General features: G+C 35.7%; 1 protein-coding gene and 1 long non-coding RNA gene across 2 annotated transcripts; one reads left to right on the top strand and one right to left on the bottom strand.

Annotated features, from left to right (window-relative positions):
- Positions 1–721: 721 nt before the first annotated feature.
- LOC145559737 (uncharacterized) lies at positions 722–1,935 on the bottom strand. The gene is made up of 2 exons (XR_014092912.1): positions 1,537–1,935; positions 722–916 (listed from the first exon to the last, which is right to left on the bottom strand). It is a non-coding gene; the product is annotated as an uncharacterized LOC145559737 (long non-coding RNA).
- Positions 1,936–12,334: 10,399 nt separating this feature from the next.
- On the top strand, positions 12,335–14,086 carry LOC145557614 (uncharacterized). Its single transcript, XM_081618788.1, has 2 exons — positions 12,335–12,847; positions 13,271–14,086. Exons 1-2 carry the CDS (start codon positions 12,335–12,337, stop codon positions 14,084–14,086), a joined length of 1,329 nt encoding a protein of 442 aa, XP_081474914.1.
- The last annotated feature ends 249 nt before the right edge of the window (positions 14,087–14,335 follow it).

The following is a 14,335-nucleotide window of genomic DNA, read 5'->3' as shown; positions in this document are numbered from 1 at the left end:
AGAAATATTGTAACACAATTATGGTGAACGGGGTTGCTCAAGAATTCATATGGCTCAAGCTATTTCCTTTCTCTTTGATTGGAAGAGCTCAAGAGTGGCTAGACAAGGAAGTGAAGCCTAATTCTTTGCGAACTTGGGATGAAGTCACCAAGGAATTCCTTTCCCGTTTCTTCCCTCAAAAGAAAACGACGAAGGCAAGAGCTTTGATTCAAGGTTTCAAGCAAAGGTCTAGTGAAAGCCTTTATGAAGCATGGGAGAGATATTGTAACGCCCTGACTTTTAATCGGCGTCACCGGACTGTACTTAACTCGTCGTTTGCAGCGGAATTAATTAACCATAGATAATCCATTCTTTACTCATCATACGCAAGAGAATCAATCATCACTACTACAAAATAGGCCAAAGAGACCCGTCCAAATAAGTCAAAGAGACTGCCTTAGAGGCGGTCTCTAGCTAAGCGGTCTCTTTGGCAAAGAGACTGCTTTATTAGAGGCGGTCTCTAGAATGAAAAAGTGAGACTGCCTGTTGAAGAAAAGCGGTCTCTAGAATAGGAAAAGTGGGACTGCCTTTTGAAGAAAAGCGGTCTCTTTTTTAAGAAAACTGAGACCGCCTATTGAAGTTAGGCAATCTCTTTTTTGAGAAAAGAGAGACCGCTTATAGAACTTAAGCGGTCTCTTGGTGTCATTTTAAAAAAAATAGCTAATTTAATTTAATATTTAAATTTTAAATTATAATTGTATTTAATGTTTTATATAATACAAATATATGGTACATACAACAAATTACACAACCCAATGTACAAAGTATAAAAAAAATCTTTGAATCCTAATACGCATCAGCTTCAAATATTCTATCGTGTTGGACAGTGTCTTAGCTTCGAATATGAACTCATCCATATGATTCATATGCTCATAAGCTGCAATTAACATAAGAATTAGGTGAAAAACTCAAAGATCAAACCCAAAAAATTATAAATAACAAATACCTTCGCATCAAATAATCTCAAATCAAGAAATTCAAAAACACAGAAATTTAATCACCCAATTTGCTGAAATCAAACCTCTCTAATTAATAAGATAAATGAAATAAATTGTGAAAGAATTATACAGAAAATCAAAAATCGAAAATCAACTTATTCAGAAAACTAATTATACAGAAAGTAAGGATGAAGAAGGGAGATAGAGAAAATATTCCCAATCAAACAAACGGATCCAATATAATAAACAATTTAAATATCAGACATTATAGAGAAATTAAAACTTCAGATCAAACACTTTCAAGATTAAATTCTTACTACTTAACATTCAAATCATTATCAAATTGAATCCTCCAGTTCACTCGAATAGGTAAAAGTGTCAAAACTTCAAGCATTCAAAATTTGATCAAATACAATCATCCTATAATTTCTGTTTAATCGATCCAAATATATATGCAACAATAATCATAACCTTAATCAATACGGAACAAAAATTCACTCAAAAAAAAAATTGATATACTTCGATTAATCAAGATCAAATGTTATAGAGCGAGAAATACCAGGATTTTCGGCAGCGGAACTGTTGGGACCATTAAAGACGGTGAAGTTTCCGGTGAGAACACTAGGAAGAGGAAGAGAGTGATCGATGCACTCCTCTGAAGTTCACTGTAGACATTCGAGAATCTTCCGGCAACCGGAGTAGATTTTCCAGCGGAGGTTTCCGGTGAGAACACTACGAAGAGGAAAAGAGTGATTGCATGACTTGCATCAAATTAGAGAGAGAAAATTAGGGGAAGGATTGGAAGGATGGAGGCTGCTAGAAGCAACTCAAGCAAGCTAGGGTTTTTAATGAATAGGGAGAGTATAAAGGAGCAGGTTGGTAAAGACGTAAAGGCCAAAAGGGGATTAAAAGAAAATTGATAAAGTTTTTTCTTAAGAAAAGCAACAGACCGCCTAACTTAAATGGGTGGTCTAAGGTATTAGGTGCAAAGACCGCCTAACTTAAATAGGTGGTTTGAGGTGTTAGTCTAGAGACCGTTTTTTTAAGAACACGGGTCTCTCTAATTTAAATTACAAATAAAAAAATCAAGAGAGACCGGTTATCTTTGATAAAGGGTCTTTATTAAATTTCACTTTTCTAAAATAGTATTAGAGAGACCCGTTATTTGTAATATTGGGTCTCTTGAAACAAAGAGACCGGTTATTTAATCAAACGGTCTCTTATCTTAGGTCTCTTTGGCCATTTTTGTAGTAGTCCATATAGATAATCTCATGACCACTTGTGGGTTATGGGCCCAAAAATAAACATACTCCTTAATGAGAGTATTCAATAAATAATACAACTCCAGTCTTCCTTACTGTAATAAAATAATCAATCTATCTCAGCTCTCGATGATCCATAATACATAAGCCTTGATTCCATAATCCCTCTAAGTAAATTCCTTTAATCCTTTTGCCTTTGATTAACTTCAGCTCCGTCATCATCATTATCCCTATAGTTATCCATAAAAATAAAAAACAGAGAAAACGCAGGAAAATCCAAAAATGAGTGGAAAACTCAGTAACATTACTCTAGCCCGTTAAAACAGTTTTTCTTTCAAAATAATTTGAGCATATATCATACATACATAGTTGTTTAGAAATAATCTAATATCCTTATTTTTTTAAAAGCTGTGTCGGAAAGGATCATTCCCTTTACATAAGATCATAGGTAAAGTACAGGTTTTTGACATAACATAACTTTCCTTCGTGTGGGAATGTTCCCCCTTTCATTAACAAACTTTCCTCCACCTGTAACTCGCCTCTTTTCCACGTTCATTTAACTTTTCGATGCCGACAAAAGTTTCATCTATCGTATCATATTAAATCATTTCAGAACAACTTTACACTTCATAAAAATTCATAGCACATTGACACATTACATAATCATTCATTTGTAACACTTAGTTTAATAAAATAAAATAAAATAAAATAATCATTAGCGTTAGACATTTAACAGGGGCATAGCATAACAGATCACATACACATGATTTATAAATTAATAAAATAACTAGAAATACATGTCGTTCATAGCATTCTTATCACCTTGTATGATGGTAAGACATCTTAATGAACTATCGTACATATCAGTATATCATAAAACTCATCAATATAGCGAGTATATATCCTTGTGAGTTCTTATAAGTCCTTTAATATAATTCATGTATTCGTTATCTTTTTGTTGGCCATGCTAGTAGCTGGACAGTATGACATGGAGGAACGTCTTCCGCGATGGGCCGGTGCCCATAAAATAGAGCTGGTGCTCAACATAGTTAGGCTGGTGCCCCATGGGTACATGCATTGCATGACCAAAACATAACATGTACTGCCAGACTAACTAGGTCTTTCACTTTCATTTATTAAGTTAAGTATCTTTTAATAAGTTATTCGTAGATTATTAACATACTTTCAAGAGATCCACAAATCAATAGAACATTGTATATGTAAAATCATTAATATAAATCATAAGGCTGAAATACATCAATAAACATGTTTATCATATCACCAGTCATTAAAAATATATACAAGGACATAAAATATCATGTCAAGTCATGTCATTTGCACATACCATGCTTTTAAATCATAACGTGCCAAACATATCATACATGCATACATGTGGTACAATAACAGGCCATTAAAGATATACACGTGCACTCATAATAACTAGACATAATTGTCACATACAGGTTTAAACATAGTAGCTAACACATAATAGGTACACATACGGGAGTGAACACAATTGCTAGACATAATGGTTACCTGATTAGATCATCCTTAATCATCTAACTTAGCTTATTCTCCAATAATCATCATTCAAACTCTCAACCTCCATCATTAATTCCTCATTGCCATGACTCATTCGATCATACCCAATAATAATAAATATTCATTAGTAACCTCTCAATTCAAAACCTTTGATAGAACAAGTATAAACTTATTTTTAGAAACAAAACAAGTACTACCTCATTTTGAGTAAAATGAGCATTACTTTAAAAATAGATACTACCACTATTCATATTAGAAGAAAATATGACTATAAAAACGTTAATTTAGAGAACTCTCAAATTGCTCTAGTATCAAAACTCATTTTTAGGAAGTTGAATGTACAAAGTACATAATAATCAATTCCTTGTGCAAAATAATATTAGAATTTAAACAAACACTACACTTTTAAATAAAGGATAAACATATAATCAAAATAAGAGCAAACAAAATAAGCTCACTTAGGTTTCATGTGTACAGAGTAGTCTCAAAGACTATTCTCGGTTTCACCAAACACGACACGAATGGAGGAAGAAGAAGAGTGCGTGGCTGCGGTGCATGAGCTTGGTCGACGGTAAGAAGAAGGATGGCAACAACGGCCTGGAGCAGGGAAAAGGTACAGTGATTGCGGCAATAGTGGTGTCTCTTTAGTATTCAAACTTATGGGTGTTAATACCTTGGTACAAGAAAGTTATAAGAGAAGGAAGAGTAAAGATCAAGATTACTATATTAATTTGATAAGTATGAAAATTAAGCTAATCACCTGACTTTTGTTGTGATGATAAGTGAAACAATTGAACATCCAATGGGAAAGAAGCAAATTTTGACTTCCAATTTTTAACCGTGAAGAAAGAACAAGGAAGAGGTAGATTTTGTCCTTTTTCTATGCATAAGGGAATTTTGGTAATTTCACCCTCTTCGGTAGAAATACAGATTTTAAATCTTTAAACATTTGACCGAACATAAAATATTACTTGACCCGAAATACATTTTAAAATAAGTAACGTTCCTTTCGTAAAATTAGCTTCCGAAATGATCTAATCTTATAATAAAATTTAAGACTAAAACATTCGAACTGAATAAATAGTGATTAGAAATCAATTAAGCTAATAATATAGAATTAAAGTATAATAAATCAAGTTTTAAAATCTCGAGTATTACAGATATAAAGATTATCAAAGCGAGTATCCACACCATGGAATCCCCACTTGCCTAATCATTCAAATTTTGTATGGCTGTTTGAATCCTAAAGGGAGGTCAAATCTTGATGCTACAGCCGGAGACCAAATCAGGAACAAGACTGTGGAAGAGGTTGTAGATATCATTGAGGATGTAGTTAGAAACTACATGGAATGGCAAGATGGTGAAAAAGAGCCGATAAACAAGAGTAGTACTATGGGATGCTCAATGGAACAACTCAATACTATCAACAATTTGTCGACTCAAATTTTGGACTTAGGGAAGGAGGTAGTTTCTATCAAGTATAAGCTCGAGAGCGCGACCTCACAAGCACTGATTCTTCCCTCCCAAATTAAGGAGAGAGGTACATCTTCTTCCCCTAACTCTCTTCCTTCTTCTTGTTGCATGATTAGAGAATGTTGGTTTTTTTTATTTGTGTGGAATGAACGACCATGATTCTTCTATTTGCCTTAATGTTCCTTGTGATGAATGTGTTGAGAATGAGAATGAACATGTGAATTTTGTTGCTAATAACAATGTTAGACCTAAATTTGATGCTCAAAGGAATGTTGGAAAAAGGAATTATCACAACAAAGTGAAGTATGATAATTATAACCAAAATAGTTGTTATCCAACCATGGAATCCACGGGATTTGTGGTAGCTATAACAACCATGGTTATAATGGTCAAAGTCATGGCCAAGGATATGGGGATTATAACCAAGGTTATGGTAACCATAATCACGAATGTGGCTAAAATCAATGTAGAGGTAATTAGAACAATCAAAGTAGGGGAAATTTTCAATTGAATGTTCAAAGAGTTACCCCACTTGGATTTATTCCGAATACCCAAGGGCAAAGTGATAATTTGTATGATCAACCATTTTCCTCTAGGAGTTTCTTGGAAGATGTCATAGAGACGCAAGCCAAATTGTTGGACACTTACATGACCCTAAGTAATGAGAAATTCAGTGACATGTTAACTTACCATAAGGGGTTGGAGACCCAAATTTCTCAATTGGCTAGTGAGTTTAAGGAATTTACAAATATTTCTTCTTTGACTTCTCCAAGCTTAGATCCTAAGAGCCTTATGAATGTGATTGTGACTAGGAGTGGTAGGGTCCTTAAGAGTGAAGTCTCTAAGAAGAGTGATGCTAAAGAGATTCCTAGCAAGGGTCAAATTGAGAATGAGGGAGATGAGAATACTTTAGTTGAGGAAGTCAATAAGGAACAAGTTGATAAGGTGAAAGGGAGAGAAAGATAATTCTACAAGCCTAATCTCCCTTACCCCAAAAAGTTTAATACGCACAAATTAGACGAGTAATTTGGAAAATTTATAGAGATGCTTAGACTACTACATCTTACTCTTCCTTTTACCGATGTGATAGAACAAATGTCAAATGATGCAAAGTTCCTTAAGGAGATCTTGAGTGGAAAGAGGACATGTGATGTGGCGGAAATGGTTAACTTGATCGATAATTGTATTGCAATCATAATGAACAAAATCCCACCCAAGTTGAAGGATCCCGGAACTTTTCTATCCCTTGTGCTATTTATAAATTGCAAATTGATGATGCCTTGTGAGACTTGGGTGATAGTGTTAGCATTATGCCATACTCAGTTTATCAAAGACTAGAGAAGGGAGAACTTTTACCTACCAACATTACCTTGTAATTAACCGATAGATCAATTAGGATTCCAAGGGGCAAGGTAGAGGATGTTCCCTTAAGGGTAGGAAAGTTCATTATTTCGATAGATTTTGTGATCCTTGACATAGATGAGGATTCTACAATTCCTATTATTCATGGTAAACAATTTCTTGCTACTTCGGGTGCTTTGCTTGATGTCAAAAGTGCTAAGATTTCACTTAAAATTGTAGAATATGGAGTTGAATTTGATTTGAATGAAAGTATGAAATATCCTTCTTCATCTCTTGATAAATGCATGAGAGTTGAAATTTTTGACAATATTGTACATTCCATGCATGAGCACTTGCTCACAACTAATGATCCTCTTGAGTGCGTTTTGTTGAACAAGAAAAAGATAGGTGCTCCTAGAAAGAAAAAGGCTTTGTATGAGAATTTGTTAGATGGGAGTGTTGAAGGAAGTGATAACAAATTTGCATGAAAATCTCAAGCAAAGAGGCTTTGCAAGCGGCTTTAACCAAGGAAGGTAAAGGTGTTCCTATGGTAGAGCTCAAACCTTTACCATCACACCTTAGGTATGAGTTTTTAGGCCCAAATTCTACTTACCCCGTGATTGTTAGTGCATCTTTAAGTAAAAGCCAAGCTCAAGCGTTATGCGGTGTTTTGAGAAGGCACCAAGGTACTTTGGGTTATACCATTGATGACCTCAAGGGTATAAGCCCTGCTTTATGTACACACCACATAACCGTTAAGGAGGGTGTCTTTTTTCTATTAAACGACAACGGAAATTACATCCCAAAATGGGGGAGGTAGTGAAGAAAGAAATTACAAAGATTTTAGATGCGGTAATCATATTCCCCATCTCAAGCTCTTGGTGGGTCTCACTCGTTCATGTCGTTCCAAAGAAGGGAGGCATGACCGTCGTCAAGAATGAAAAACGTGAGATTATTCCGACAAAGACGGTCACCGGTTGGCGGATGTGAATAGACTATAAAAGTCTAAACACATCCACCAAGAAAGATTACTTCCCCCTTCCTTTCATTGATCAAATGCTTGAAAGACTCACGAGGCACAATTACTATTATTTCCTTGATGGTTACTCGAGATTTTTCCAAATTCCTATTCCTCCCGATGACCAAGAGAAAACTACTTTTACTTGTTCCTATGATACCTTTGCCTATAGGAGAATGCCATTCGGCCTTTACAATGCTCCCGCCACTTTCTAATGGTGTATGATGAGTATCTTTGGAGTCATATGGAGGAGGAGATGGTGGTGTTTATGGATGACTTTTCCGTAGGTGGAGTTACCTTTGAGGAGTGCCTTAAAAATCATGAAAAGTGCTTGGCAAGGTGTGAGAAAGTGAACTTGGTGTTAAATTGGGAAAAATGTCATTTCATGGTTGAAGAAGGCATAGTCCTTGGGCACAAAATTTCTCACAAGGGCGTAGAGGTGGACAAGGCAAAGATTGAGGTTATTGAAAAGTTGCCACCTCTGGTTAATGTGAAGGGTGTGAGATCATTTTTAAGCCATACCGTTTTTATAGAAGATTTATCAAGGATTTCTCGCTCATTGCAAAGCCTCTCAATGATCTTCTTCAAAAGGATGTCAAGTTTATAATTGATGATAAGTGTTTGGAGGCATTTAATAAGTTAATGATAGCTCTAATCTCTACTTCTATTGTTCAAGCTCCAAGATGGGATTTACCATTTGAGTTGATGTGTGATGCAAGTGACACGACCATTGGAGGGGTTTTAGGTCAAAGAGTTGATAAGAAACTTCATTTGATTTATTATATGTCCAAGACTCTAAACAGAGCTCAACAGAATTACACTACAACGAAGAAAGAGTTCTTGGCTATTGTTCATTCCTTTGAAAAATTTCGTTGCTATTTGTTAGGGTCCAAAACAATTGTTTTCACCGATCATGCGGCCCTAAAATATCTTTTTATGAAGAAGGAATCAAAGCCAAGGCTAATTTGTTGGGTGTTAGAGCTTTAAACTTTTGACCTTGAGATTAGAGATAAGAAAGGAGCGGAGAATATTGTAGTGGATCATCTATCTAGACTTGAGGATTTTAAAGTTCAAGATGATGGGTCTCCCATTGAAGATAGAATGTTATATGATTCTTTGTATGCTATATATGTGAAGGAACTCCCATGGTTTGCCGATTTGGTCAACTATCTTGCTTGTTGGGAGTTTCCTCTTTCATTTTCCAAGAATCGAAGAAAAAAGCTCAAGAGAGAGGCTAGGCATTATGTATGGGATGAACCAAATTTGTATAAAAGGGGTGTTGATGGGGTTATTGAGGAGATGTGTTCCAAATGAGGAGTTACTTAGTGTATTGAAGATGTGCCACTCAGATCCGAGTGGTGGTCACATGGGTGTCTCAAAAACGGCTTCAAATGTAATACCCCGAAATTTTGAAAACAAATATTAAATAAATATTTTAATAATTTATTCAATTATTTGAATTAGGAGCCAAAATTAATTTTTGGCGCCAAAAATAAGTATTTAATTATTTATTTTAGTACCTTAAATCAATAATAATTAATTATTTAAGTTAGTTCATATATTATGATATACAACTATTTTAGTTTGATATTATCTAATATATTTTTACTTCAAGTCATTATCTTAAACTATGATTTCAAAATAAAATAAAAAAAAAATGAAATTGGCCGTGAGAATTGGAGTGATTCTTTTATCTCCAACAACCTTTGTTAAGTATCTTAATCTATCTTACTTCCTATCTTATCACCCTAACCAATTAACACCTATCTTACTTTTTCTCTAATATCTTTCATTAGTTTCTTTTCCACATAAATTAACCTAGGCTAAATGGCATTCAAGTTCATTTAACTAACCAAACTTATCTGGTTTTCATACTAATCCTATACCTTCTTAAACTCTATCTTTTTCACACTTAAACACTATAAATAGACCCTTCATTCTTCCCATTTATTCACACCAAATCAGAAATTCTCTTCTCTACTCTCTATCTCATAACCCCTTCTTCTTACTCTATCTAGCTTAAATAAACTCTGCAACCCATAACCAAGTTGTTGCCACCGAAAAACTACCTCTTCCGCCACCAATGACCACACAACTATACTAGTAGCACTATTTTGATAAAGGTTAATATTTAGGTAGTTCATGCACAATAGAATGGTGTTTTTGGTTTTGTGTTATTTTGTTAACCTTATATTAATTAAGGTTATTTTATTTGTGTAGGAGGAGTCTCTCGATCGTGGTCAAGTTTAGTAGTCGTACCTTTTTGTTCTCGTGATCAAGGTACGTATAGGTGGCTAGGTCCTTGATACAATTTTTGAATGCGTGTTTTGCATAATGTGTGTTTTAATGATTGTTTGAATAAATGTTGCGTATGAATATTTAAGTTAACAATTTTCATGACAAGTTAAAGTATATAATTTTATGATTTGAAGGTTTGATCTCTAAAAGTGTTGACCGATTTAATAAAAGTTGTTTGATTTATAAATCACTTGGTTTAATTAATTTGTAGCTCATTATGAGCCTGAGTATTTGATATTTTAATTGTCCCTCTACCCGGGACTGGTTAAGTAAGACCATGAGCCTTGTGTGGTCTGGTCTTTCCTCGAGTATAGTATAACTTTCTTGGGGGGTGTGCACACTTAGGTGAGGAAAATTGGTTTAGAAATATATCAAAAATTGAGAAGTTTATCAATTGGAAATCTATTGGTTCGGAAAGCTTTTATTGATGGATATTACTACCCTTGGAAGGTTTAATTATTTTTGGAAAGTTTAATTTTGGAAAATGACTCGTGACAGGTTTAAATTTAAATGGTTATTTCGAAAGCATGTTTGCCTAATAAAAGTATTTACATGCCTTGCACTTATACGTACTTAGCGTTTTGCTAATCTGTTTTCCTTTTTGTTTTGGTTCGCCCTGTTTACCATTTTAGTAAGCAGTCTTGATTTCAGGTGTGAAGTTGTTCGTGCGCATACTAGAGTAGGGATTGGGATCTCATAGATAGGAATTAATTTTATTTTATGTATGGACAAGTTTTTATTTGTTTATTTTGAAACAGTTATTATGGTTATTCATATTATTAATAAAAGTTAGTTATTTTTCCGCTTCAATTTGAGTAATTAATTAAGCCTTACGTTTTCACGTGGCGGTAATACACCCAAATCTATCTCTACGGTATTTCTATACATATAAATATATTATTTACGTAGAGGGAGATTTGGGAGTGTTACAAAGTGGTATCGAATTTCGGGGTCTACGAAAGATTAAAATTGAAAAATAAAACTTATGGGTAGACTTAAGATGGGCATATAGGATAGATAGAGTTTCGCATTCTTCGAAGTAAAATTATTTTCTATAAAAACTATTTTCTTATTTGGAAAGGTGATTGAGAAAAGGATGCTCGGGTTCTCTTCGGAGGCCTATAATGGGTACGATTCTCTGTCTAGGAAAGACTCGCCTCAACTCTGTAGGTAACTTTCCTCGGAGACGCGGGCTCGACCGTCTAATATCAAGAATCGAGTACATTATTATTTTCGAAAACAAAATGAATTGAAACTATTTGATTTTGTAAACACCTAATGTGCATTAGTCTAAGTATAATTAGGGTCGTCTAGTTATTTGTGTGGTTATGGAATCTTGGTTCCATTGGTATTCATTTTGGATTTATCCTTGAGGAAATTTGAACTGCTTACTTAAATAGTTTGTGTTATCACAGATGATGGAAACTGTTAGAAGACATTTCTTTGATCAAAGGCTAGTAAAATCGGATGCTATATCTGTGCGTGACTTTATAACAGACATTGTTTGGCATGCTACTGATATAAAAAGACATAGGAATATGAAATTTATGATCGAGGAAACATGGGTCATCCTACTGGCCTTAGTTCACTTACCCAACACACCTAAATATAATACGTTAATCCGAAAGTATAGAAATTTATTTAAACCAAATGGGTTGTGGAATATTGAAGCCTATATGCATGAAGGAAAATGGCTAGGAACCTTAACCAATTTTAAAGCAGACCTACATTTCGCCGAAGTTGACTGGAGTCAAATCCCAAGACCAATAGTTGCTGAAATTCCTCTTCGGCTTACACCTCAAGAAGTCTAAAAGTTAAATAATCTAAACTATGATATGCCACCCTTACCACCTCCACGTTTGCATCTTGACTATACATCATCCGATTACTTAGAAATCCCTCACCCAAATGACTTTGAATCCCCACCTCATTCTCCTGAACCCCTTGTCCCAAGAGGTCGAGTATCTAGTCCAAAACACAGTACAAACCGCAACCCTAGCCCCTATGTTAGCCCAAACTGCAACTCTAGCTATGGCTCGTGCCGTAGCCCAACTCATAGTGAATTTTATCCTACCTTCTTGCTTGAATGTAACCAAATTCCAACCCACGTGGCTAAACCTTTAGAACCTGATTCCCCTCAACTTTCTACAGGAAACACAGGTGACGTGGCCAGAAAGATGATCCAGCAAGCTAAGACCAAGAGTAGAACTTCAGAATAATAATTAATTGATTTCTTCCATTAATAGCAAATTGTTTTGTTTTGTAAGCCAACTAGTGGCCCTTATGAATTTGTAGTGACAAGATGAATTAATTATTTTAATAAGCCTATGTGGCTAAATATGGAGTTTCAATCTTTAATAAGAGTTTTATGAAATTTTCTTATATAATAAATGTGTATTATTTGTTATTTTAAGTTATTCAGGATGTCTCTAAGAGCTGGGAATAGTAGACGCACTGGTTCCAAAATGAGCTCTACTTTTAGGAAGCTAACTACCATTTCTCAAAGCATGAGCCAGCTGGTGAGTCAGGGGAATCGTAGCAACGACTTAGATCAATTTAGGGAAGTTTTTAAGAGGGTAGCAGCTGCAAAACCACCCACTTACCTTGGAAAGGAGGATCCTTCTAGTTTGGGGAATTGGATAAGGGAATTTGACAAGTTGTTTGATGCCATTAACTGTCCTGAAGAATTGAAGGTTAATAATGATGTTTATTACTTGAGGGAAGAAGCTGACCTATGGTGGAGTCAAAACCGGACTAGGCTTTTAGAAACCCCTAACTTTGGGTGGAAAGAATTAAAGAAGGCTATAAGAGACAAGTTTTATCCCGCCTACCTGAAGAAGCAGAAATGGATGGAGTTTACCAATCTAAGGATGGGGAATATGACCATTAATGAATATTATAATAAATTTATTGAGTTGATGAGGTTTGCACCTAAGGTAGTACCCACGGAGGAGTTGAAAGCCCAAAGGTTCGAGCAAGGTTTAACCCTAAGTCTTTAGGGGAAGTTGGGAGGGGTAACCTTTGAAACACTAGATGAAGTCTATGGGAGAGCTTCCCACCTATATGGGATCCGAGGGAGAGAGTTAGAGAACTCAGCTGGAGGGAAAAGGAAGAGTGATGGGGGTTCACATGGAGTTGATAAGAGGCCTAGGATTGGGGAGAGTTCTGGGGGAAATGGGCAATTCAACAGGAGGGACAATAGGGGAAACCTTGGGAAGGGAGCTAATGGATAGGGAAATAACAATCATGGGAATGGAAATAACACCAGGCCCAAGAGAAGTTATTTTTGTAAAAGATGTGAGAAAAATCACCCAGGGAAGGACTGTGAGGGAAACCTTGTGACTTGTCGTTACTGTTAGAAACTGGGGCATCGGGAGTATGAGTACTACACCAAGGATAAGGATGTTAAAATGGGGAAAGTCAAAGAGACCAATAACCCACTTAAACTACCCCAGACCAATGGATCAGCTCAGAGGAATAGAACTAGTAGCGGTGCAGGAGGGGCCCCCAAGGGTCATGTGTTCGTGATGAATCGTCGTGAGGCTGAGGCTTCTAATGATGTGGTAATTGGCACTTTCCTTGTTTGTTCTTTGAATGCTAGAGTCATGTTTGATTCGGGTGCGTCTCATTCTTTTATTTCAAAATCTTTAGTCCAGAGATTAAAGTTAGAGAGTCCATTGTTAGTGTCTCTAGATGTTTCTATTCCAACTGGGGAAGTGAGGAATTGCTCTAAGTCACATACAGGGGTACCTATCACAATAGCTGGATTAGAATTTCCTTCAAATTTGATTGAGTTTGATTTGCAAGACTTAGATGCGATTTTAGGAATGGACTGGCTCGGAAAGTATAAGGCTCACATAGATTGTGCTGTTCAGAAAGTGAAATTTTTGGGTCCGGGTAATGTGACAGTGACTTATAGGAAGGAAGGGAAGAGTTCAAGGATTAAAATCATTTTTGCCTTGCAATTTTGGAATTGTGTCAGGAAGGGTTATCCTATATACATGTGTAGTGTTCAGGAAGTGGAAAGGGAGGATGAGAAGAAAGAGAGTATTTCAGTAGTTGAGGAATTTCCAGATGTGTTTCCTGATGAGATACCAGGTATGCCGCCAGTAAGGGATGTTGAGTTCACCATAGAATTTCTACCATGGACTGTACCTATCTCGAAGGCTCCATAAAGGATGGCTCCTGCTGAGATGAAGGAATTAAAAACTCAGTTAGATGACTTGTTGGATAAGGGATACATTCGACCTAGTTCTTCCCCATGGGGTGCTCCAGTGTTGTTTGTGAAAAAGAAGGCTGGAAGTTTGAGGTTGTGCATAGACTATTGTGAGTTGAATAATGTGACAGTCAAGACTAAGTACCCTTTGCCTAGAATTAATGATTTGTTTGATCAGTTGAAAGGGGCTGGAATATTTTCCAAGATA

The sequence above is a fragment of the Chenopodium album genome, chromosome 9 (genome assembly GCF_948465745.1).
Source record: "Chenopodium album chromosome 9, dcCheAlbu1.1, whole genome shotgun sequence".
In the NCBI taxonomy this organism is placed as follows: domain Eukaryota; kingdom Viridiplantae; phylum Streptophyta; class Magnoliopsida; order Caryophyllales; family Amaranthaceae; genus Chenopodium; species Chenopodium album.
This window is presented reverse-complemented; position numbering and strand designations above follow the sequence as displayed.